Genomic DNA, 25311 nt, shown 5'->3' on the forward strand with positions numbered 1-25311 from the left:
AGAGTTATCATACAAGTACTCCTTGTATAATAAGGTAAGAATTACCATTCATTGAATACCTCTTATGTACAGAAAGGTGAAAATGACTACTTTAGGAAACTGCTAGTAGTTTTCAGTCTGGCTGTCTTACAGGATGCATTTTGGGAGAGGTGAAAGATAATCTCAGAGAGATAAGTGATAATATCACAAATAGAGTCATATGCCTATAACATTTTCTAATTTGTGTAGTCAAAAATATCAAAGACTTCTGGTGAATAAGTATTTTAAAAATAATTTTAAGCATTTAGGTAAAACAGGTGCTTTAGAAACCAGAGCAGTTGTTTTAAAATTTATATCTCTGGGTAAGAAATATCTTATGAGATTTTTACCTACATTCATTTAGTTGCCTGGAGAAGCCCTTTCCTGGAAAAGTAGAGGAAACATTTTGGAAATGGAAATGCTTCAGGTATTTTGTTGATGTAGACTTGGCTGCTGCCATGCTGCCATTGATTTACTCCATTCGTATCTCAGGCATGCTCCAGAATTAGAAGTTCTTCCATATCTCCAAGTTTACTGATAACATTTTTCCCAAATTGTTCAGAATTCAGTGAGGTGCAAAGTGAAAAATGATAGCAAGAAAAGAAAGCCCTGGTAACAGAAGTGTTGAACACAGTAGCTACAACAGAGTTATAATTAGTCTTGACAATTATTCTCTATCACTTAATGTTATCTGTTCCCGTTTTCTTTTGTAAATCATGTCCAACTTTCACAACATTGGTTATTTCCCACCAGTTTGTTACATAAGTATGCCATAATATAGCCCTTATTAAATTATTTTAGTGTTTGTCTCAGAATAAAAGATTACATGTAGAAATTTCAGACAGAAAAAGACAAAGTTTGGAAATAATATACTGGCTTCAACAAAACTAGGAAAGAGGATACTGGTTTATACTTAAAAATCAAACAGTTGATTGTTTTCTTTCTAGGAAAGTCTCAAAAATCCAAGAAAGTTTGATTTAAAACTAATGGTAGTTAAAGCATTTTAGTAATTGCTAGAATATTTAGTATTTTATGTGAAAAGAAGCTTGCTCATAGAAGGAGAAAAATGCCATATAGTAATTAATGCATTCATATGGGAAGGGGAGAAGGAAGTGTGTGGAGAGGGAGGGGGAATAGCTTTAAAGTTCTACCATCCTTAAAATACTGAGATTTTGTTGTTTTTGTTTCTTTTTATTGATCAATAATAAAGAACTTCAGGACTTTGAAGTGCTTAGCATCAGCACTATGAATCTTCATTTCTTAGTGATGAATGCTCATTATTAAAATTTTTCCTTTGATAAATTACCAAATATAAAGCCTATACTAATTGGCTATATTTGGCCACATTTAGACCATCACTGACATATGTTTATTCTTTTATGTTTTTCCCCCTTGTTTTTTATATATACTAGACCGCAGTTGCTCTCAGAAACTCTTATTTGAATAAATATATTTTGTGCAAATTTTATAGTGAGATCTAATGCTTCAGTTTATGCCTTTATGATATAGCTAATTAAAGAATCTTCCCATAATTTCACTTTTTTGTATTTTATAAAATGTGAATGTCTTTTTAGGTGTGCACATGAGAGAATATTTCAGGAAAACTTGGTTATGGTAATTTGCACTGTCTCATTATGATAAACTAGTTGCTGTTTTGACTCAGCTGGGGACTGTGGTTAAAGATTTGCATATTCAGTGGCATATAATAATTATAATTATAGGGCTTCCCAGATGGTGCTAGTGGTAAAGAACCTGCCTGCCAATGCAGGAAATGTGAGAGATAGCGTGTTCGATCTCTGGGTCAGGAAGATCCTCTGGAGAAGGGAATGGCAATCCACTCCAGGATTCTTGCCTGGAGAATTCCATGGACAGAGGAGCCTGGTGGGCTACAGTCCATGGGGTCACACAGAATCAGACATGACTGATGAGACTTAGCACATAGTAATTATAACAGCTAAAACAAGACCCACCCTCATTTTTGTGAGTTAAGAGTAGAAATGGTGACTGCTACACCATTTTGTCAAAATATTTAAGTTACAGACAAAAAAAGAACAAATAAATATATTTTATCCTAATTTGACCTAGATACCTTCATAATAACCTGGAAGGCCAGATTTGAATTTAGGATTTTCAGACTGCTTGGAGGTCCAAACTGGAATATGGCAACACGAAGAAAGAGGATTTCCCAGCCTGCCACCCTTCTTTTCCCTCTCCTGGCTCCATCCTCCACCTGGAGGGCCTTGATGCACCAGCTGATGCTCCTAAGCTCTGTTCACCCTGTAGGCTTAAGATGGCACACAGAGTCTATAAAGTAGTTGTGCAGAAAATTTTGGTATCTTATGTACTTGGGTATGTAGTCTAAAAGTAGGATTGGAGCAAGGGCTCAAGTGAACGTAAACTGGCTCTGCATGCTTTGCCAGACACAAGCCCCTCTAAAGCCCTCTGAGTCTATACTGCCAAAAATACATTACATGTGCATCCTTTTAGACCATTATTTTGCAGACTTAAAAAATCTGTGTTTCATTGCTAGTCACTGAACCATTGCTTGACCATTAATTTGTTTTACTTCCATCTTTTAAGACACAGAAATCATATTAGTTGTTTTTTGCAGTGACTCTGCAGTGGTAATTGCTCTAAGAAATGGAGGATAAAATACTTATTCATAATTTTTTGTTGCTTTAAAAACAAATGACTAAAACTTGTGTTTAAAGTAGAAACTTAAAAATTTTTTGAAGATTAGTTTTCATTCTTAAATCTGTAATTGTTAGAATAAATGTTATGCTTTAAAATTGTCTATGAATTTCTTTTCCAGTCAATTCTATTCAGTTGATAATTTCATTCAATTAACAGTTCGTTCAGATTATCATTTGTTGGCCCTTACATACAGCATGCTTAGATAAATGTTTTAACCTCATTCTTAGGAAACATGTACATTTTGTCTCTTTGTTCACAGTTAATTATCCTAATATTCTCTAACCGTCATTTTGCATTATGATGTCAAGAATAAATTGATAATAAATTGGCTCAGTTCTTATTTTGAATAAGTTAAGGAATATACATACATTGAAAAATAGAAATTAGCATCTATTTAAATAAAATTACTATACAGTCAATTTAAGAAAACCTTTTTAGTTGGAATTTAACTTTACCATTCAGAACTGATCACTACTCTTATGCTTATTAAATTTAAAATTTTCATAGTAGGTGTACTTGATATGTGCAGATATAATAATGTAGCAATTCTTCATTAATAATAGCAAAGATTATTATTTCTAAGGCTTTATAAAAAAGTAATACTATGTATTTTGTATATTCAGCCAGTTTTTAAAAAAAATTCTCAATTATGTTTCTGAATCAGTATTTTTAAAATCATTTACATAGGTGAATGGTGAATTTTTTTCATGCTAGTGTTACAGTATATTTGGTATTAATATGTTTTTAAAGATGTCATGTCAATCTTCTCATTTGTATTGTTACAAGAAAGATTTTTAAAAGTTGCTGTTATTTTTATTTTGTTTTAATAATAAGCATATGTTTCTGCCCACTTGGAGAGTGGTGCATTTTAGAGGGTAAACTGGTGATTATAGATTATAAAAACTCATCTGAACCTAGAATTTCTGCTGAACAAATAATTTAATAATGCTTTGTGAGAAAATACTCCTGTTAAAGAATTTTAAGATATATATTTTTCAGGATAAGTCTAAATAAATACATTAATCTTTTTTGTTTAATAACAGCAGCTGTTGCTTTGAATGTGAATGTAAAGAAGGAAATATCTAGTCCGGCAAGACCTTGCTCTTTCGAAGAAGCCATGAAAGGTACCAAGTTAATTATGCTCAAAAATTGTAAATCAGTGATGCTATATATTTTCTCTAACAAACCTTACTATTTTATTTACTGTTGTGTACTTGAAATAGTTAGCAGGTTATCTTTGATATTGTAAAATAAATACTTGTTTAACTTCACTGAATGGAGAAACTTGCTTCCTAACTTGATATTTCCATTCATTTGCCATATAAACAACTTTTTAAAAAACATATGTTACAGTTAAGGAGTTTTTGTTTTGTTTTTTATTCCCTAATATTAAAAATCTTAAAAGTATAATAGGGTACGATAAGGTATGAAAAATAGCTGTATAAAGCTTCTTGCTGCCAGTGAGTAGGACTTAACGTTGAGGCTGAAGAACCAAAATAAGAACTATTGGCATTTGAAAAAGTTGCTTTAGGTACCATTCTTTCTTCTGATATCATTATTTCCAAGCAGACAATAACAATGTCTTCAGGATGTTATAATGCGTTAGAGTAGACTCTTTTCTTAGCAGATTTCTAATACATCTGTGACACTCAATCATGATGCTTTTGTGCCATTATATGTTAAGATGTCAGTTACATAATGGTCATTGATTTATTCTATAATTCTAGCTTTTTCTTACATTTTTGCCATTAAATTCATGAGTTAAATTTAAAAATTTTATATACTTATATTTTTAAGGGGCATAATATCCTTAATACATTTTATCAAATTCCATGGAATTTTTCCCTGTGTCATAGTAGAATTCAGCATTCACATATACAGTTCAGTATTGCTTGCCATTATAATTTCTGACCATCAACACTTCCAAAATAGATTAATTAGGAATTACGCACTAGTGTGAAAAGAAGAAAAGTGAAAAGCAAAGGAGAAAAGGAAAGATATACCCATTTGAATGCAGAGTTCTAAAGAATAGCAAGGAGAGATAAGAAAGCTTTCCTCAGTGATCAGTGCAGAGAAATAGAGGAAAACAATAGGATGGGAAAGACTAGAGATCTCTTCAAGAAAATTAGAGATACCAAAGGAACATTTCATGCAAAGATGGGCTCGATAAAGGACAGAAATGGTATGGACGTAACAGAAGCAGAAGACATTAAGAAGAGGTGGCAAGAATACACAGAAGAACTGTTCAAAAATATCTTCACAACCCAGATAATCACCATGGTGTGATCACTCACCTAGAGCCAGACATCCTGGAATGTGAAGTCAAGTGGGCCTTAGGAAGCATCACTACAAACAAAGCTAGTGGAGGTGATAGAATTCAAGTTGAGCTATTTCAAATCCTGAAAGATGATGGTGTGAAAGTGCTGCACTTAATATTCCAGCAAATTTGGAAAACTCCGTAGTGGCCACAGGACTGGAAAAGGTCAGTTTTCATTCCAGTCCCAGAGAGAGGCAATGCCAAAGAATGCTCGAACTACTGCACAATTGCACTCATCTCACACACTAGCAAAGTAATATTTAAAATTCTCCAAGCCAGGCTTCAGCCGTACGTGAACCATGAACTTCCAGATGTTCAAGCTGGTTTTAGAAAAGGCAGAGGAACCAGAGATTAAATTGCCAACATCTGCTGGATCATTAAAAAAATGACAGAGTTCCAGAAAAACATCTACTTCTGTTTTACTGACTGTACCAAAGCCTTTGACTGTGTGAATCACAACAAACTGTGGAAAATTCTGAAAGAGATGGGAATACCAGACCAGCTGACCTGCCTCTTGAGAAACCTGTATGCAGGTCATGAAGCAACAGTTAGAACTGGGACATGGAACAACAGACTGGTTCCAAACAGGAAAAGGAGTACGTCAAGGCTGTATATTGTCACCCTGCTTATTTAACTTATATGCAGAGTACATCATGAGACACACTAGGCTGGATGAAACACAAGCTGGAATCAAGATTGCTGGGAGAAATATCAAAAGCCTCAGATATGAAGATGACACCACCCTTATGACAGAAAGTGAAGAAGAACTAAAGAGCCTCTTGATGAAAGAGGAGGGTGAAAACGTTGGCTTAAAGCTCAACATTCAGAAAACGAAGATCATGGCATCCGGTCCCATCACTTCATGGCAAATAGATATGGAAACAGTGGCTGACTTTATTTTTTTGGGCTCCAAAATCACTGCAGATGGTGACTGCAGCCATGAAATTAAAAGACGCTTACTCCTTGGAAGGAAAGTTATGACCAACCTAGACAGCATATTAAAAAGCAGAGACATTACTTTGTCAACAAAGGTCCATCTAGTCAAAGCTATGGGTTTTTCCAGTAGTCGTATATGGATGTGAGAGTTGGACTGTACAGAAAACTGAGTGCCAAAGAATTGATGCTTTTGAACAGTGGTGTTGGAGAAGACTCTTGAGAGTCCCTTGGACTGCAAGGAGATCCAACCAGTCCATCCTAAAGGAGATCAGTCCTGGGTGTTCATTTGGAAGGACTGATGTTGAAGCTGAAACTCCAATACTTTGGCCACCTGATGCGAGGAACTGACTCATTTGAAAAGACCCTGATGCTTGGAAAAATTGAGGGCAGGAGGAGAAGGGGATGACAGAGGATGAGATGGTTGGATGGCATCACCAACTGAATGGACGACTTTGGGTAAACTCCGGGAGTTGGTGATGAACAGGGAGGCCTGACGTGCTGCGGTTCATGGGGTTGCAAAGAGTTGGACACAAGTGAGCAACTGAACTGAACTGAAGTGCATAATTATCTGATTTAACTACAGGACAATTTACAAGTCTCTGCTTTGGATAACCAAAGCAGAACATATATTTCTTGAACATATATTAAGTGCTAGTCAGCATGCCACACTCTTTACCAGCATTATCTTGTTTAGCCAAACTCTGAGGTGGATAATTTATGATTCTCATTTCACAGATGAGGAAATCAAGATTCCAGAGAGGTTCTATAATTTGCTGAAGGTCACTTAGCTAGGATTTTAAAAGATAGATCAAGTATTAGTGTGTAAGGTAACATCTAAGCAATAATAATTCAAACCATGTGCATTAGGTTAATAATAGCATAATTAAACAATCATTAAAGAAAGTTAGGGACATTTGTGATCTTTCCTTTTCCAGCTTTGATGGTTTCATGCTTTTCCCCAAAAACGCTTAGATGTTTTTTTCCTAGAGTATCAGGGATGCTAATCTCATCCAGTGTGAAATTTCTCATACAAGATTATAGATGGAAGGTTAAAAGGTGTTAAACACTATGTTTAATTTTTGGTAATAAAATGATATAGTCATTTAATCAAAATCTTACAAGATTAAAAAATGAATAAGAAACAGACACACGTATTATTTTTTCTCACACTTCAGACCTTATTTTGACAATTTTATCAGCTGAAATCATGTAAAATAATTTTATGAAGATATAAAATTGAATACTAAACTGTTTATCAAGCTTCCCTGGTAGCTCAGTTGGTAAAGAATCCGCCTGCAATGCAGGAGGCCCCGGTTCGATTACTGAGTCAGGAAATTCTGCTGGAGAAGGGATAGGCTACCCACTCCAATATTCTTGGGCTTCCCTAGTGGCTCTGCTGGTAAAGAATCCACCTGCAATGTCGGAGACCTGGGTTTGATCCCTGGTTGGGACCATCCCCTGGAAGAAGGGAAAAGCTACCCACTCCAGTATTCTGGCCTGTAGAATTCCATGGACTATGTAGTCCATGCGGTCACAAAGAGTCGGACACAACTGAGCGACTTTCAGTTTCAAACTATTTTATCTGTTTAAAATTTTCATTTGTCATTTTTAAATACAACATCATTAACTGGAGATTCCTGATCAGTTTTAAAAAGACAGTTGCTTTCAAGCAGGAATTTCCCTTGACAAATGGCTTATTTTTGTGATTCCTTGGAATCAGAGCTTTAGTATAACACCCAGGTGTCCTTCTTAGAGATTTAATTAGTTATGCTTTAATAATGAAGTCTTAGCAACATAAATGACTTAAATTTGTGTTGTGGCATAATCCTCCATATAACATCCTTTAAAATAGCCATCAATTACAATAAGATTTAGAACTTGATACACAAATGTGACATTATGTACAGACATAGAAAGCATTTGTTTCTTCATTCAGCAAATACTTATTTATTCCCTAGTATGCACCAGGCAACAACAACAAAATCTCTTGTCTTCATGAAACTCACATTCTAATAGAATCCAAAAGCAAGAATAGCAGTTGATGTTACAGGATCAACGTACGACAATACTAATTGTCTTTCAAATTATCTTTTGAGGTGGGCCTGTAATACTTTTAAATGCCTGCCTGTATCTGTAGCTTTGACTCAGACAGAATTGAAATTGAATTGTGTTGGTATTGATAGAATCTAGGTGAAAATAGATCCACAGAACTCACGCGTAAATGATTGATTTCTTAGAGTAATGAAAGCAGTGGGCACTTTTTCCTCCCCCAGTATAATCAGTTTTCATAGTGATTGTTTCTAGCCAATTGGCTGTGAGAAAGGTTGAATAAAGACCAGAAGATTTCTAATATTTTTAAGTCAAAATATTTACAAAAATAACTATCCTGCTTATATACCATATTCCATTTTAAAACCCTCTTTGTAGCCAGGATTTCTTTTTCAGTATCAAATTAAGAAATCTGTGTATTAAAATATTAAATCACCTTGTTGTACACCTGAAGCTAATAAAATATTGTTAGTTTTTCAACTAAAAAAAAAAGTTTAACAGCTAAGCTTTCTAAGGAATCTGTATTTCTTTACACAGAGTCTCAAAATAGTGGTAAACCTTAGCTCAGAATTCGGCTATGTGTTCGATTCAGAAGCCTGCCTTCAGTGATGCTTCAACACTATGCTCCACTAAGTGCCAGTGGCAGGCTTAAATAGACAAAAAAAGAAGAAAGAGAATCAAGGGGGAAAAGCAGTTAGAATGAAGTGGTAGAACCTACCTATCTGCTACATATTGCCTCTCCTTAGTTTCTAATCTGTAACTACTTCTGAAAATGGAAGTAGATGGAAGTAGAAAAATACTTGCTGGTTTTGCTTTGGAAATTTAATTGGTAAACCTAAAATATCAGTTATACTTAAATTTCTGAAAAGAAAAAAACTTAAGTCCTTTCTTGAAAAATGTGTTCATATGTCAACTTGGCAAATTCAAGTTTTCTAAGACATTAGTTTAGAAAAGTGAATCTGTTTGATCAGTTGATGGCATCCTACTGAGAAGCTTGAGTTTTGTTGAGGAGAGAAATGTTCAAGCAATCCTATAATCCCCCAAAGTTTGACTTTGTAATTTCCCGGCAGCCAGATACTAAGAGGAAAATATAACAGTTGTAACTGAGCAGCTTTAACCTCCTGGAGATTTCCAGGCTGCATGGTCATGTCCAGCAGTGTAATTCAGGGCCTTTTGAAGCGTGCTGAGAGGTATAACTTGATAACTGAGTGCTCAAGCTTGTTGATATTTAACTCATAGTCTCAGGCTACTGCCAGGAGTCCTCAAGGGACTGCTACTTAAAAAGAGGGAGGACACACTTTGGGCACATTTTGTATCTTCATGCTACTATCAGAGCATCAGAAAATTAGTGTTTTGAATCATGACTAAGGTATCAATACACAGTAGAATGATACAGTTGATTTCAGTGATTTTCAACTTTTTTTTTCTTTTGGTGTGTGTACAGCAATGAAAACTACTGGATGTAACTTAGATAAGGTAAATATGCTTCCTAATGCTCTGATCACTCCGCTCATATCAAGCACTATGATTAAGAGTGAAGACATTACTCCAATGGAAGTAACAGCAGAGAAAAGATCGCCTTCTATTTTTAAGGTGAGCTATATTGACTCACTAGTGAGTGCCCTGTCACATCTTAACCTCAAATATAAAAATAGTTATAGTTTGAGTAGTTTGATTTCTTTTCCCTGATTATGCTTTTTTACTTTTCCTATTTCTCTTATAGCTGTTTCTCTTTGGCTGCACTTAATGAATTTTGCTTTGTAGAGTAAATGATTTTATATTCAAATAAAATAGCCTGCAGGGCAACTTCCAATATACATTTTTGACAAGAAAGGAATTAATGCATTAGCCGGACCTTTGTGATGTTTGGTATAATGAAAGTACAGGTTTAACATTTTCAAAACTATAGAGACATTTTATTTCCTTTCTGTTCTTTCCTTTTTTCCTTTTTCTCTTATTTCTTTTTTCCTTTTTCCAAGAAAGATTCTTCTTTCCTTTTCCATTTTTCTCTTATTTCCCCTTCCCAATAATGTTATAAGTGATGCACAAATGGAGATATTTTAAAATTTGCTAGTAATTCATGAACCATAGAATTAATGTGTACTTACTGTCCTAAGCATATCAATAGCTGATTATTCTTCTGTGTCTACTTCTATTGTTTGACTGTCTTTGTTTATGTGCTTCTTTAAAAATCCTGATGACAGTAATATATAATGTTATCACTGATAATCATAGTCTTACACTTGTTTTCTGAATAATAATATAAACTAGGAAATTGGTCCTGCATATGTTTTTATAATAATAATTTTTGAAGAATCATATGAGCTCATTTATACATATACATATTATTTGGCTTTTATTTTTTAGACTACAAAGACAGTTGGATCAACTCAACAAACGTTAGAAAATCTCTCTCACATAGCAGGAAATGGGTCTTTTTCATCATCATCTTCCCACTTAACTTCTGAAAATGAAAAGCAACAACAGATTCAGCCCAAGGCATACAACCCAGAGACCCTGACAACTATCCAAACACAGGACATTTCACAGCCTGGTACTTTTCCAGCGGTTTCTGCGTCTAGTCAGCTGCCCAGCAATGACGCACTACTACAGCAGGCTACACAGTTTCAAACAAGAGAAACTCAGTCTAGAGAGGTGTTACAGTCAGATGGTACAGTGGTTAACTTGTCACACCTGACTGAGACATCACAGCAACAGCAGCAGTCTCCACTGCAAGAACAAGCACAGACTTTACAGCAGCAGATTTCATCAAATATTTTCCCATCACCAAATAGTGTGAGTCAGCAACTACAAAATACGATACAACACTTGCAGGCAGGGAGTTTTACAGGCAGTACTGCCAGTGGCAGCAATGGAAATGTTGACTTGGTCCAACAAGTTTTAGAGGCACAACAGCAGTTATCTTCAGTTTTATTTTCTGCTCCAGATGGTAACGAGAATGTTCAAGAACAGCTTAGTGCAGACATTTTTCAACAAGTCAGTCAAATTCAAAATAGCGTAAGCCCTGGAATGTTTTCCTCAACAGAACCAGCAGTCCATACCAGACCAGATAATTTAATAGCTGGAAGAGCTGAAAGTGTTCACCCACAGAATGAAAACACATTGTCTAATCAGCAACAGCAACAGCAGCAACAGCAAGTGATGGACTCCTCAGCTGCAATGGTGATGGAGATGCAACAGAGTATCTGCCAGGCAGCTGCCCAGATTCAGTCAGAGCTGTTTCCTTCATCTGCTTCAGCAAATGGAAACCTTCAGCAGTCTCCAGTTTACCAGCAGACTTCTCATATGATGAGCGCATTATCAGCCAATGAGGACATGCAAATGCAATGTGAATTGTTTTCTTCTCCTCCGGCAGTTTCTGGAAATGAAACTACTACAACTACCACACAGCAGGTTGCAACTTCTGGCACTACCCTGTTTCAGACATCAAATTCAGGAGATGGAGAAGAGACTGGAGCACAAGCAAAACAGATTCAGAACAGTGTCTTTCAGACCATGGTCCAAATGCAACATAGTGGGGACAGTCAGCCTCAAGTTGGCCTTTTTTCATCTACAAAAAGTATGATAAGTGTTCAAAATAGTGGTACCCAGCAGCAAGGCAATGGTTTATTCCAGCAAGGTAATGAGATGATGTCACTTCAATCAGGGAATTTTTTGCAGCAGTCTTCTCATTCACAGGCTCAGCTTTTTCATCCTCAGAATCCTATTGCTGATCCTCAGAACCTTTCCCAGGAAACTCAAGGTTCTATTTTTCATAGTCCAAGTCCTATTGTCCACAGTCAGACTTCTACAGCCTCCTCTGAACAAATGCAGCCTCCAATGTTTCACTCTCAAAATACCATGGCTGTGCTGCAGGGCTCTTCTGTTCCTCAAGACCAACAGTCAGCCAACATATTTCTTTCCCAAAGTCCAATGAATAATCTCCAAACCAACACAGTGGCCCAGGAAGAACAGATTTCATTTTTTGCAGCTCAGAATTCAATTTCTCCACTTCAGTCAACATCAAACACTGAGCAGCAAGCTGCTTTCCAGCAGCAGGCTCCAATATCACACATTCAGACCCCTATGCTTTCCCAGGAACAGGCACAACCCTCCCAGCAAGGTCTGTTTCAGCCTCAGGTTTCCCTGGGCTCCCTTCCTCCTAACCCAATGCCTCAAAACCAACAAGGAACAATCTTTCAGTCACAGCACTCAATAGTTGCCATCCAGAGTAACTCTCCATCCCAGGAGCAGCAGCAGCAGCAACAACAGCAGCAGCAACAACAGAGCATTTTATTCAGTAACCAGAACGCCATGGCACCAATGGCGTCTCAAAAGCAGCCACCACCAAACATGATATTCAATCCAAGTCAAAATCCAGTGGCTAATCAGGAGCAGCAGAACCAATCAATTTTCCATCAACAAAATAATATGGCCCCAATGAATCAAGAGCAGCAGCCCATGCAATTTCAGAACCAGACCACGGTTTCCTCACTTCAGAACCCAGGTCCTGCCCAATCCGAATCATCACAGACCTCCTTGTTCCATAGCTCACCTCAGATTCAGTTGGTCCAAGGGTCACCCAGTTCTCAAGAGCAGCAAGTAACACTCTTCCTCTCTCCAGCATCCATGTCTGCATTGCAGACCAGTATGAACCAACAAGACATGCAACAGTCTCCCCTTTATTCCCCTCAGAACAACATGCCTGGAATCCAGGGAGCCACATCTTCACCTCAACCACAGGCTACTTTATTTCACAACACTACAGGAGGTACAATGAACCAGCTACAGAATTCTCCTGGCTCTTCTCAACAGACATCTGGAATGTTCTTATTTGGCATTCAAAATAGTAAGAAACTCTTTCTAATTTCCCATTTCTTAAATGTTATTGGTTGAAATGGTCACGTTATCGTTACCAGAGAAAGCACAACACAGTGGTTTTAAGAGCAGAGATTGTAGTTGGACAGAAGTGAGTTCAAGTCCCAGCTGTACCACTTATAGACTGAGACCTTGGACAGGTTATTTGACATGCATGAGCCTCACTTTCCACATCTAAAATGGTGGTAATACTACAAACTTGACAAGGATATTGGGAGGATTAAAGGTGGTGATATATCTAAATATATGTGTCTGCCATTTTGAGATATAACCTTGAAAGGAAGATGAAGTACAAACGACAGAAAAATTTTCAGCCAGTTAAAGCAAGTAGTTTCCAAGGAGGTAGAAACCCACGTTTCTTTAATGTTTATGTACCAAGGAAATTATATAGGACTTATGTTGATAACTAAGCAGTGTTGTATTTTTATACTGCTTAGAGACAACCGAGGATGAATTCTACTACTGTTTGATGAAAACCTTTTTGGAGGCTGTCAGGTTCCTCACTTTTAACAAAATAATGCATTTATATACCCCAGCCACTAGTAAATACCTTCTTATGAATCTTAACAGAAAATAACTAATCAGGTAGCTTCTCTGTTTTCAATGTCTCTGCAGACTGTAGTCAGCTTTTAACTTCTGGACCAGCTACATTGCCAGATCAGTTGATGGCCATAAGTCCACCAGGCCAGCCACAAAACGAGGGCCAACCACCTGTGACAACACTTCTTTCTCAGCAAATGCCAGAGAATTCTCCAATGGCATCCTCTATAAACACCAACCAGAACATTGAAAAGATTGATTTGCTTGTTTCATTGCAAAACCAAGGGAACAACTTAACTGGCTCCTTTTAACTGGATATGTAAGTAATGCATTTTGGCTTCTTTCTTATTGAAAAGTATCAATAAATTTTATTATTCTTAGCATATTTGGGTTAAGTAATTTAACACTGTTTAGACTCTGATCTTTTAAAATATGGCTTTCTCACAGGGTACCTTTTTTACCCTGAATTGATTGCTCTGAATGATAACCTACAGTCATATTGTTAGTACTGGGCATTCCTTCTGGCTCTTAAGTTTCTTTGCTGTTGAAATGATGGAACATCTGCTGAATGTACTATATATTGGACATAATTACATCTCATATTTCATTTCCTCAAGAAGTAAACCTTGAATCTGAAAAAATATGACAGTATAAATGTGGTAAAGTTATCATTTATAGTAGTGTAATATACTTTGGGATCATTCAGGGCAACAGGAACTTTGTAAATGCTTTCCCTCCCTAGTGAGTTAAATTAAACGTCTTCTTTTTTTAGAAATTCCATGAAGAAAATCCTGATTTCAAGATATCCTGAGATCTTGTGATTCCATGAGGATTATCGAACTGTTACTTTAAAAGAAAACAAAATATGAAAAACTGTGATTGAGTAAATGGATAGATTTTACTCTGGCTGCAAAAGAGCACACCTTGGCTACCTATTGCAGTGATTAACCACCATTGTTAACATCTTTATATTTTATGTTCCTAATAACAGTGATGACTGAGAATCTATTTGAGTTTCCAGCTGACAGAATTAATTATTGCTATTTCTGTAGACACTCTTTCTTTAAAAGTACAGTTTAAGTTGACAAGCTGGATCACTCAGTTATTATTGCTATTAGAAAATAATTCATGTTTCATGTTTACTTCTGTTCATTTGTATTTTCTTTTCTGCATTGTTTAGTCAAGTAGTGGCTTATGAAAAAGAGTTGAAATAATAACTAAGGCTGTAATTTTTCAGTATAAAAAGCACAGCTATTGGCTATAGTGAAGGAATCTTTTCTCAGTTTTTATGGAGAAACTGAAGGGATAACATTCTGACAAGTAGGCTGTATTAAGAGCTCTGCACAGATAAGAGGCCTCTATTTATCACAGACAACACACTTACAAACAAGGAACAGCTGGAATGCTATTGATTTTATTTTTCAGAGAGTCATTAATTCTCTTAGGTTTCTGTTAAGGGTTTTAGTCATAACTGTGCATAGAAAAAGAAATACCTTGCTTTATTAAAAAAAATGAAGGGGATGATGTATGGTAAATTATGTTCTGATAGCCTCCTACAGTAGTTAAAACTGACAGTAATTGGAGTCTGTTTTCTTCTTATCCCAGTCTTGGACTGGTATTCCCTTTTTATGTTCATCTATGTTATTCTTCCCCTCTTCACTTTATTTTAGACAATTAGTAATATGCTACTAGCTTTGTGACCCTGTAGTAACTTAAATAAAAAGACCATGTTGATCTAGGGTTACCCAGCAACTCCTGCAGCACAGGCAGGGGGGTACCCTTTCAGGAATAAGGGGAACTGACTCCTGAGAAATAAACAATGCATTTTTTTCCCCATGAACGGTGCTGTTCTGAAGTCTTCAAATTTTTCCCTCTTATAGGAAGCAGTGTAAATGTTAATTTAAAAAGAGAGAGAAACTAAAATTTCTTGAAACATCACTTCTCCCTGAGTTGTAGTGAGTGTAATTCACTTGTCACCTCAGTGCTTTACAGTTTGAAGTGGTCATTTACCTGATGGTTCCCACAAGCCTTAGGCTTTACAGGGTCATATCATTGACTTAAAGTGAAAAATTTATTTGTGTTACATCTATAGAGAGCAAAATAACACACTCCAGAACTTGCAGTTGTAGTATTAGTTATACAGATTTGGGTGTTCTCACCACCCATGGGATGCCTGCTTCTCACTACAACCTGTTGTCTGGACATATGCTTACGTCTTATTCTCCTTTTGGCATGTAGAAAGCTGTTAATACAGTTTAAGGCCAAATTGTGTGTGGCTTCTATATGTAGATAAGATGTTTTGGCATTCTTGTCCGTTTCATTTATTTTTTTAAATGTACAAAAAATAGCCTGTTAATTGTTCGTTCAAGGCTACATTTCTGTTTTTTGTTTTTGTCTTTTCTATCCTACACTTAGTTGAACTTTGTGGAATTGTGGTGTTGGTTTTGTTTATACAGCCGGATTTTTCCCCCTTTTTGTGATGGTCTTCCTTGGTTCTTTGAATTGTACTCTTCTTTAATTTGTTTTTTTCTCTTTGGTCTCATTTATTCTTCCCTCCACCCCCAACCCTTTCTTTCTTTCTTTCTCTCTCTGATTGAGAGGCATTGAATTATGTTTTCAGTAGTACAGGCTTCTTGCCGATATGAAGGGAACTTTTCAGAAAGAGACCCACTCTGGGTCATTTAATTTTGAATACAGTTTTCAATCGTTCAAGTTTTGGATGGTTTATATCTAATGTGTGTTTCATTTTTTTGGAAAGCTATATTTTGTATTTAGGAAATGGTATACTATTTTGCTATTTGTACTGAGTGAGTACATTGGCATAAATATAGAAATTTATATATATACATATATATAAACTATTCTTTTTTTGCCACACATTTTTGTGGTAAATTTGTGAGTTTGTCTGATGTTCTACCACAACGTGGCGTCTGATAAAAGTGAGGGGGGGGGGTTTGTTATGTCTTTATTGAGTATTTAAGTATCTTTTGAAACAAATGACCTGTTCATCTGTGGCCATTCCATCAGGCAGTTCCTTGATGTGATTAGTGGGCTAAAGTCAGCTTACTGTGTGTTCGCTGGATCTTACACTCAGCAAAATGTTCAAGTAAGGAAACCCATCTAGGCAGTTGTGTCAAATGGTGTTTCACAAGAATGAGCCATCCAGTCTTTGCTCACTATATATTTAATATTTTATTATTGTTATTGTTATTATTAATTGGCTTTCTGTATTCTATGCCTTTTATTTATAAAGACACTAAAAAAAAACATGTTTGTAATTTTAATAACATTTCCCCCATCTTGTAATATCCAGAGCTACTTTATAAATTCTCTAAACCAAAAGCATTTTCATATATATATATATATATATATATATATATATATCTCCCCACCCCATCAGGAAAAATTACCCAGTATAGTTCAGGTTATGAGAAGGACCAGCCACACAATCCAGTGCTTCAGTTTTAAAATGGATAACTAATTACAGAGGATTGACTGATGTTAGAAAGCTTATCCAGTGGTATAAAAATAAGTAGAAATAAAATGCTATAAGTTTATTTCTGAGTTTTCTGAATTTTTTCCCGAGAGATTACACAGGAGACTCAGGAAAGTCTATTTGTTCATCAAGTTCCACTGTTAACACTGCTCTATGGGTGAAGTGGTGGCAAGAAGACTGGCTTGTGTGCTGACTTCTGTTATTTAGCAAGAAGTTTATCATTGTAAAATGCTGATTGCCAATGCCAAGTCACCAGGGACCAATTTTGTGTTTTGTACTATCTCAGTTTAGAACAGAACATACACCTGAACTGTAGTGGTTTGATTGGATGGAGGCAGAAAACCCAACTTTTATTTTCATAAATTTTGTGGTTATTTGTACAAGGGCTGTGCTAAGATACCATATTCTTAATTCAGTAATGATTTTTTTTTTAACATTGTTAAATGTTCCTTACTGCTAAAAGGTCAATGTTAAGTACAGCATTCAGAACATATTATTTGGTTAAAAAAAGTATTTGTCTTCTTATTGAAGAGCTAGCTTAGTTGTCAGTGGTTGATACTTGTGCTAATAATACAGATTCAAGATTACTGTTACAAGTTACATCTATATATGAGAGAGATTCCAAGAACCAGCAGAGTCCTTGGAAACAACAATTCATTAAATTTACTTATGGCAGAAGGACTTAAGTGAACTATAAACCACATTTTATTCCTTTATAATGTTACATTCAATTGTTCTTGCCTTTAGGAACTCACATGAATGCTTGGAGCTTATCTGTATGTCTGCATGTGTGTATGTATGTGTGTGTTTGTCCTTTATTCCTTATTGTCATTCCATTATATATCTACACCAACATGGGAGAAGTTGTATACAACAATTAAAAGTTATATTTTGCTTCTTAGCTTTATCTTGTTACCTTTGTAATTAGAGTATTATGTTGTTATTTAACCAATGCAAATCGGTTTTTGCCAGTCTCCCTAGAACAGGTTTTTAAAGGGCTTTGTTTATAATAGAAGCAGTAGTATGAGGGACCTTCCTTCCTTTCTTTTTTGTAACATTGTTTATGCTGTAGTTGGGAATTTCATTACAGTGCATTTTTTGCCCATCAGAACCTCAGTTAATCCACCTAGGAAAAACTGTGTCAAAGGGAATGAGAAAGAAACTATATCTAAGTCCTCCTTAGAACTAAGAGAATAATTCCTTTTGACCATTTAAGCCATTATAAATGCTTATTTTGGAAAAGTATAACCTGTTTAGATGCATCAGCAATTATAGACCAGAAATTAAATGCTTAAATTAAAATTAATCAAAGCCTCAAAAATCAATATGGTTTTGTAAAGACTCACTGGGAGTACTTGAGAATTTTTTCATCTTTCTGGTAAGAATTTCTGTTTTAGTATTTGTTTTCTAGTTGATTATTTTCTAACTAATTGAAAATTATATTAGACCTATTAGCTTCTGACCATTCTGCTTTATGACCACAGGCTTCTTCCCTTAGACAGACAGCTATGTTATATCTGCATGCCTTTGTTTTGTGGAAGGACTTAATAAAAGAGTGTATAGTTCAGTGGCTTTATTAGAAAAATGACTTGGAATATATATACCCCAGTGAATGGGGTAGTATAATCTCATAACATGTATTAAAAAGAGGTTTTCCTATCTGCTTATTTGTGTCACTAGAGCTAAATAGTGAAGATGATGTTCATAATGTAGTAAATACCAGAATAATACCTAAAATATCATCTGTGATTTGTCCCAGCATTCTAATTACTTCTTTAATCCCCCTTTGTTTTTGTGTCATTCTAGCCTCATTTATTAATATAAATCTATTTTTACTCCACTTTCTCTTTTAGGACATTTTTTAAATTAATATTTTATATCTAGATTAAATGCTTATGGAAAAGTGCCTTTTTACCATGATAGTGCCCCTTTCTTATAATTTCATTTTTCATTGTTGCCAAAAACACATAGGCAAATGACTTTAATAGTCTCGACTTTCATTTTTTCTTTCTGGTAATTCTTTTCTCCATTTCTTGATCACCATAGAAAAGTTTCAAACCTTCCTAACGCCCATTGGCAGAAGAGGAACAGAAAAGATAAATAGCTAGGATTGTTTCTTTGAAAGAGGATAAGTAAAAGATCCTCTTTTAGACTTTATATAAATTAGATAAATTTGTCTTCATCCTGACCAACTGTCAAAAATTTTACTATATGTGAGACTATGGCTCAAATGGGTATGGTTAACTTTCAGAAAGGAAGTTGAAGCACCTGCTCTGCTCTTAATTATAAGATGGATGAAAATAAATCAATAACACATAGTTTAGGTAAAGCTTGGTAATGTCAGTTTTTCTAATGATAGTCAAATAATTCATTGTTTTGTGCCTCTTGCCCATCAGAACCTTAGTAATCTGCACATGAAAAATAGTTGCAAAAGAAATGAAGTTATATCTGAGTCCCCCAGAACTAAAATAATTCCTTGCAGCCAGATAGAGTTGGATAGGGTGTCCCTCTGTTCTGCTTTGTTTTGTTAATTTTGCCTATGTTCCAGCTCCTCACCATAGTGGTGGTGCCTAAAGAAAGGGCCATCAGCAGCAAACAGGTCAGGATAGTAGTGACTTAGAGATAGAGCTGCTTTCCCTATGTGAGTATTTCCATGACTGTTGGTGGCTCTAAAGACTGCAGATCTTTATGCAATATTCTCAATACCCTAATGATATTATGCACTTTAATCATTCCAAAGAAGTGAAAAATGCTGTATAGTGATGATTCCTTTTGATGAATACATTTTAACTGTTTAGAATATTTATGTCCCTTTTTATTTTGGATAGCCAACTTGGTATGTTATGGGAATATTTTCTAAAATGACTGTATAGTAGGACTTACTAAGGCTTTGAGATGTAACTGACTATAAGGGGAAATGATTACACTTCAGAAAATCATTTTAGAAACATTAAAATGTTCAGCTTGCTAATCTATGTGTTCGAGAGTTAATTAACCAGCTTTCTTCCTATATTTTTTTCATATTAATAACATAGTATATAGTTTTCTACATGTATGTATAAACCATTGGTTCTCAAAATGTGGTCCTCAGCCCACCAGCCAATGTCTATATCACCTGGAAACTAGTTAAAAATACAAAATCTTGGGTCTTATTCCAGACACAGTGAATCAGAAACTCTGGAGTGGGACTCAGCAATCTCTGTTTTTAACAAGCCTTCTGTTAAAGGTGATTCTGATCCATGCCAAAGTTTGAGAACCACTGGTTTACAGTGTATACAGTAAAATGTATTAATAGAAAGGGCTTTTTTCCCACTCACACAGTTATACATTGTTCTAAATGTAAATTCAGTTTAACCTGGTTATCTATAATCATTTCCTGGTAATGATAATTTATTCTCAGTACTACCTATAGAAATATATTTTATGTACATATACAATTAGTCCAGTTATTGATAATTCAGTTAACTTAGTTTGGTGTATTCCTACCACATACTAAAAAGTTTACATTAAATGACTGATTTAAATATATAGGTGCAATGGTCTATATTTTTTATTTTAACTATGGTGACATTTAAGTAGCTAACATAATTGACGGGTGCTAAAGTCTCCTGTTTATCCATAAAATGGGTACATTGTGGGCAGTGATAATACAAGCTTCATTTTCATTGCCTCTTACCTTACCAGCAGACAACAGTTTTGTCCTGGCTAGACCAACTCTCAGAACAAAATTATTTGTCATTCCTTATATTTACATTTGTATCTGAGCTATTAAACAACATGGCTAGCCAGGTCAACAAAGCACCTTATTTAATTTCTTTTTTTAATAGATAAATCTTCTTTTAAAATAGCTTGCTTTACATGAAAACTGACGCACTGGAAATGTAACTACCCTTGGTTGGAACTTACGGTTCAGATGAGATGTTAAACAAGACACTGTGTTATTTAGTTTAGGCATTTCTCCCTTTCCAATTATATACAACTAACCATAAGATAAATAGATTTATTTATACATTTTAATCTCCCTCTGTAATTCAGTACCTCCATAATTGCTGATGTTTACAAATCACCGATTACTAAATTCATGAAAGAAAAATGCACATTTCAAAATAAATCACCACTGCTGTGTTTGCTTAATAGTAGCAGTGGAAATGTAAGTGGCTTACTCTACAAACTTTGGTGCTGGAAATACATAGGCAAACTGTTGGGAGATGCTCTAGCTACATTCCTGCTTTCTTGTTCCTGTTACCATCTTTACCACCTTATTGCATACTATATTCTTATTACGTAAGGCATTCTACCATACCACAATATTATTCAACTCCAACTTGTATTATTTTCTTTAAAAGTTCTGTGTTTAACCATATCACCATGCTTTCTTTTCCCAGAATTAATTTGCCTAATTTTAGATAGTTTGTATAACTATTATTATTTTAGCTAATGAGCCTCAGGACAGCACACACAAACACACACACACGTACACAAACATGCCTTCTCAGATGTTGGAGAGTGACTTTGGAATCAGATTAAAGAACTATCCTGCACAGAAGTGTTTATGACTTTCAGTGACAAACTGACTCCAGTGACATTGAGCTAATTTCTTTTGATCTAATGAATGTATCTGCTTCACCTTGTTCCCTTACTTTGAATTGATAAGCTCCAAGTATTTATTACTTTTTTGGGATACTTTTTACTGAGTTCATTCATTTGTTTTAGTCTTTTAATAAGTATACTACAGTTATTTCATTAACCTGTTCTCAAGTGGTTTAGCTACCATTCTGCCATTTAAGTTTTTAATTTAATTTTATTTGCTTGAGTACACTGATCAACCACTGAGCTGCCTTCTTCCATTGTCCTGCAATGATATAAGGGTTACATTTTTGTGTATATGGCTTTCATAGTTGGTATTTCAGAGCACTGACACCAGATACTTCAGTTTATTCTCTGGGGGAACTTCATTTGCATCTATGTTTTTAGCTATCTGTGATAACTTGTTAAATATTAAAAAGATATTTTGCTTCTATTGGAACATTTGTATACTCGCAACTATATTTCTGTAAACAGCTGCAGTCAAAAATAAAACATTGAAAGTTTTCATTTTGTAGTGGTTAACTGTCTTTTTTCCTCAGACTTTGCCAGTGAAGTCATATCTAAGAATGTCAGTTTTTAACAACGTGAATATGTGACTGAACTTAAAGTCATTAGGAAAAGGTATGAAATACAGAAATATTTTTAATAGTGACTTCGTACCTACTCTTTTACCAGGTAGTGTACAAAAGTGACTTGGTGTGATAGAATTTTTGTTTTACTTAAAGTGTTTCATGTTTAGTAAAATAATACATACATGTGGTGACAAGTTATGAATTGTGGAGGTGCTTTTGATGAAAACAAAGTCTCCCCAGCCCTCAGTCCCACATCCAGATGCAGTCTCTTTTTATTCTTCTGTAAGTTAATCATTCAGAATGATCTTAGGTGATTTACATGGGTAAACATTATTTTTAAACATATATGTGTGTGTGTGTGTGTGTTTGGATGTACATTAGGAAAATATATAATGTGTTTACCTACTAGACTATGGGGAAATGTGAGTCAAAGCCAACATTCTAAATAAATACTAATACAGGTGATACATGAATATCATGTATGTGATGTATAAATACTGAAGCTTCAGTAATGCTGCTTTAAACAATATTCTTATACTTTCTTATCAAATGTAGATGGTATCTGTTGATTCTGTGAAAGTGACTGAATTTTTTTAACATCCAAATGTATATAATCCATCTAAATAAGTTTTCACTTTAGGGGTCTAAAGTAATAACACTGCTGCCATTGTTCTAAATATATTTAAAAGTTGTCTTTTAGCATTTATGGACTTCAGCAACATTGGAAAGAAGTAATAACCAAATGCAATTTAGTAAGTATAAATATTAAAAATATTTAGGTATTTTTGATCTGAAGATGGAACTACAAGTGGCTGCCAGAAAGGCTGATGTGGTCCTGGGTTACATAATCTAAGTTACAGTGTCCAGAACAAGGGAGAGAGTTTTCTTGCTTTACTCCAAGCTGATAAGAGTCCTGCTTTGTCAACTCGTGAGGAGCAAACAATTCTCAGCAGCCATATAATTAGGCCTGTCAGAGAACTGAACATCATTTATCCCTGCTTAGGGACACCGGAGGACTTTAGAAGTGTAAAAGCAGCTACTGACAAATATATACTACCATGTGTAAATTAGATGGCTAGTGGGAAACTGCTGTATATAACACAAGGGGCCTGACCTGGCGCTCTGTGATAACTTAGAGAGGTGGCATAGGGACAGGGAGAGGGTGGCTCAAGAGAGGGGATACATACATACACACACACACACACACACAACTTATGGCTGATTCATGTTGTTATATGGCAGAAACCACCACAACATTGTAAAACAATTATCTTCCAATTTAAAAATCGCTATAGTTTCTCAATAGCAACATTTATGGTCTTTCAGGAAGACAGCTGATTACTGCTATGCTCTATTTCATGGTGTCATTGTCCCTGCCTGTTCTGAGGCACAATAGTATTTAAAAACATAGACTCTTGAGTTTGCCTCTTGGGTAAAGTTCTGGCTCCTATACCAAAGGTTTAACCTCTCCATTCCTCAGTTTCTTTATAAAGTGGGAGGAAAACTAGAATGATCCCCTAAGGGTTGTTATAAAAATTACCTAAGTTAATCAGCATAAAACTACTTAGTTCCTGGTACACAGGAGCTAAGTGCCTAGTAAGTGTTAACTCTGTAGTAGTCATACTAGTCCTGATACTGCTTTGTTCTTCTGCCTCTGGTGCACTGGATCCATATCCTTTTGCTTTTCCAAATACATGGTCCTTTAATTATCCTCTTTTTTTTTATTTGTAATTTACTTTTTAGTTTTAATTTAATTCATATTTTTATTTGATTTTTATTTTCTGTTGGAGTATAGTTGACTTACAGTGTTGTGTTAGTTTCAGGTAAACAGCAAAGGGATTCAGTTTTATATATATAATTACCCTCTTTCTCCAGCATCAAAACCTTTTCTCATACCCACTAGAATATGAATTTTCTGTAATGTTCCTCATCTCAAAAAACAATTTTCTTTTACCACACATCCCGCATATACACTATTTCCACTTCCTCTCTTTCCATTCCCTCTTAAACCCATTCCAATCAGGTTTTATCACCCCACTCTCCAGAAGTAGCTCTTGTCAGCACCACCAATGGCCTCTCAAAAGTCAATTCCCATGCCTGTTTCACTCACTCAGCTTATCAGCAGTATTTGACAGTCTTTGAAACACTTTCTTCCCTCGGCTTTCAGGACACGACGCTCATCTCTCTCGCTTCACTGGCCTTTTCTCTTCTCATCATCTTGACCTTCTAACGTTGGAGACCTCTAGAAGTCGATCATTAGATCTCTTCTCTATCATAACTTAATTTCCAGTTGATCCCATCCAGTCACACTGCTTTATATACTTCTACGTGTTGACTTTACTCTGAGTTCCTATTACCCAACTGTCTACTTGACAGTCACAACGGGCATCTCAGACATAGCATGTCTGAAGTCAAATTTTGATTCTCCCCTTCCCATCCCCATCTTCTGCACCCAGTACTCTTTCCAGATTCTTCCTCATTTGAGCAAAATGAAATCTCCATTCTTCCAGTTGTTTAAGCCAAAATACCTCTGAGAGTTTGTGTTTTTTGACCTTTATACAGTCTGTCATCAGATCATGTTACTCTGACCTTTGAAATATATCCAGAATCCAGCCACTTCTCAATACAGCTATTGCTACCACTTTGAACCAAAGCATTTGTTGCCTTGATTGTCATAAGAGTTTCCCAACAATTCTCCCTACTTCTCTCATTGTTCCTCATACTTGATTCTTCACTTACCAACTAGATTTAAACATAAGTCCTATGTTACACCTTTGCTCAAAACCATCCAGTGACTGACTTCCTGTTTTCTGCATTTCACAATGCTTGTAAGGCCCTTTGTGGTCTGTCCCAGCTGTGTGTCTGACCCATCCTTCTCTTGCTTTCTCTGCTTTGGTCACACTAAGTTCCTTTCCCTCCCTAAAACAGACTGATCATGCTGCTACCTCATGGGTTTGTGCTCACATCACTCCCGGTATGCCTATACTTCAGGGATCTACATGTCTCAGTCTCTTAATGTTATCAAGTCTTGGCTCAAATATAACCTTATTAGATCTTTCTTGATCACCCTGTATAAAACTCGGATCGCATCTCTAACCCTCTTACCTGCTCTTCCTCTCTAGCATTTATCACCTGACTGACATTTGTTCTTCTATCATGGAATGCAAACCTCCATGAGGATAGGTATTTTGTCTGCTGTTGTATATTTCCAGTGCCTAGAAGAA

General features: G+C 35.6%; 1 protein-coding gene across 1 annotated transcript in view; it reads left to right on the forward strand.

Moving 5' to 3' along the window:
* NFAT5 (nuclear factor of activated T cells 5) overlaps positions 1–22022 on the forward strand; it is a 119691-nt gene extending 97669 nt beyond the window's left edge. The window contains 5 exon segments of the mRNA XM_002694839.7: positions 3756–3836; positions 9459–9607; positions 10382–12863; positions 13508–13751; positions 14205–22022. Of these exon segments, the coding sequence (XP_002694885.2) occupies positions 3756–3836; positions 9459–9607; positions 10382–12863; positions 13508–13743 (2948 nt within the window). The 3' untranslated portion in view covers positions 13744–13751; positions 14205–22022.
* Positions 22023–25311: the final 3289 nt, after the last annotated feature.

This window comes from Bos taurus, chromosome 18 (assembly GCF_002263795.3).
Source record: "Bos taurus isolate L1 Dominette 01449 registration number 42190680 breed Hereford chromosome 18, ARS-UCD2.0, whole genome shotgun sequence".
Classification (NCBI taxonomy): domain Eukaryota; kingdom Metazoa; phylum Chordata; class Mammalia; order Artiodactyla; family Bovidae; genus Bos; species Bos taurus.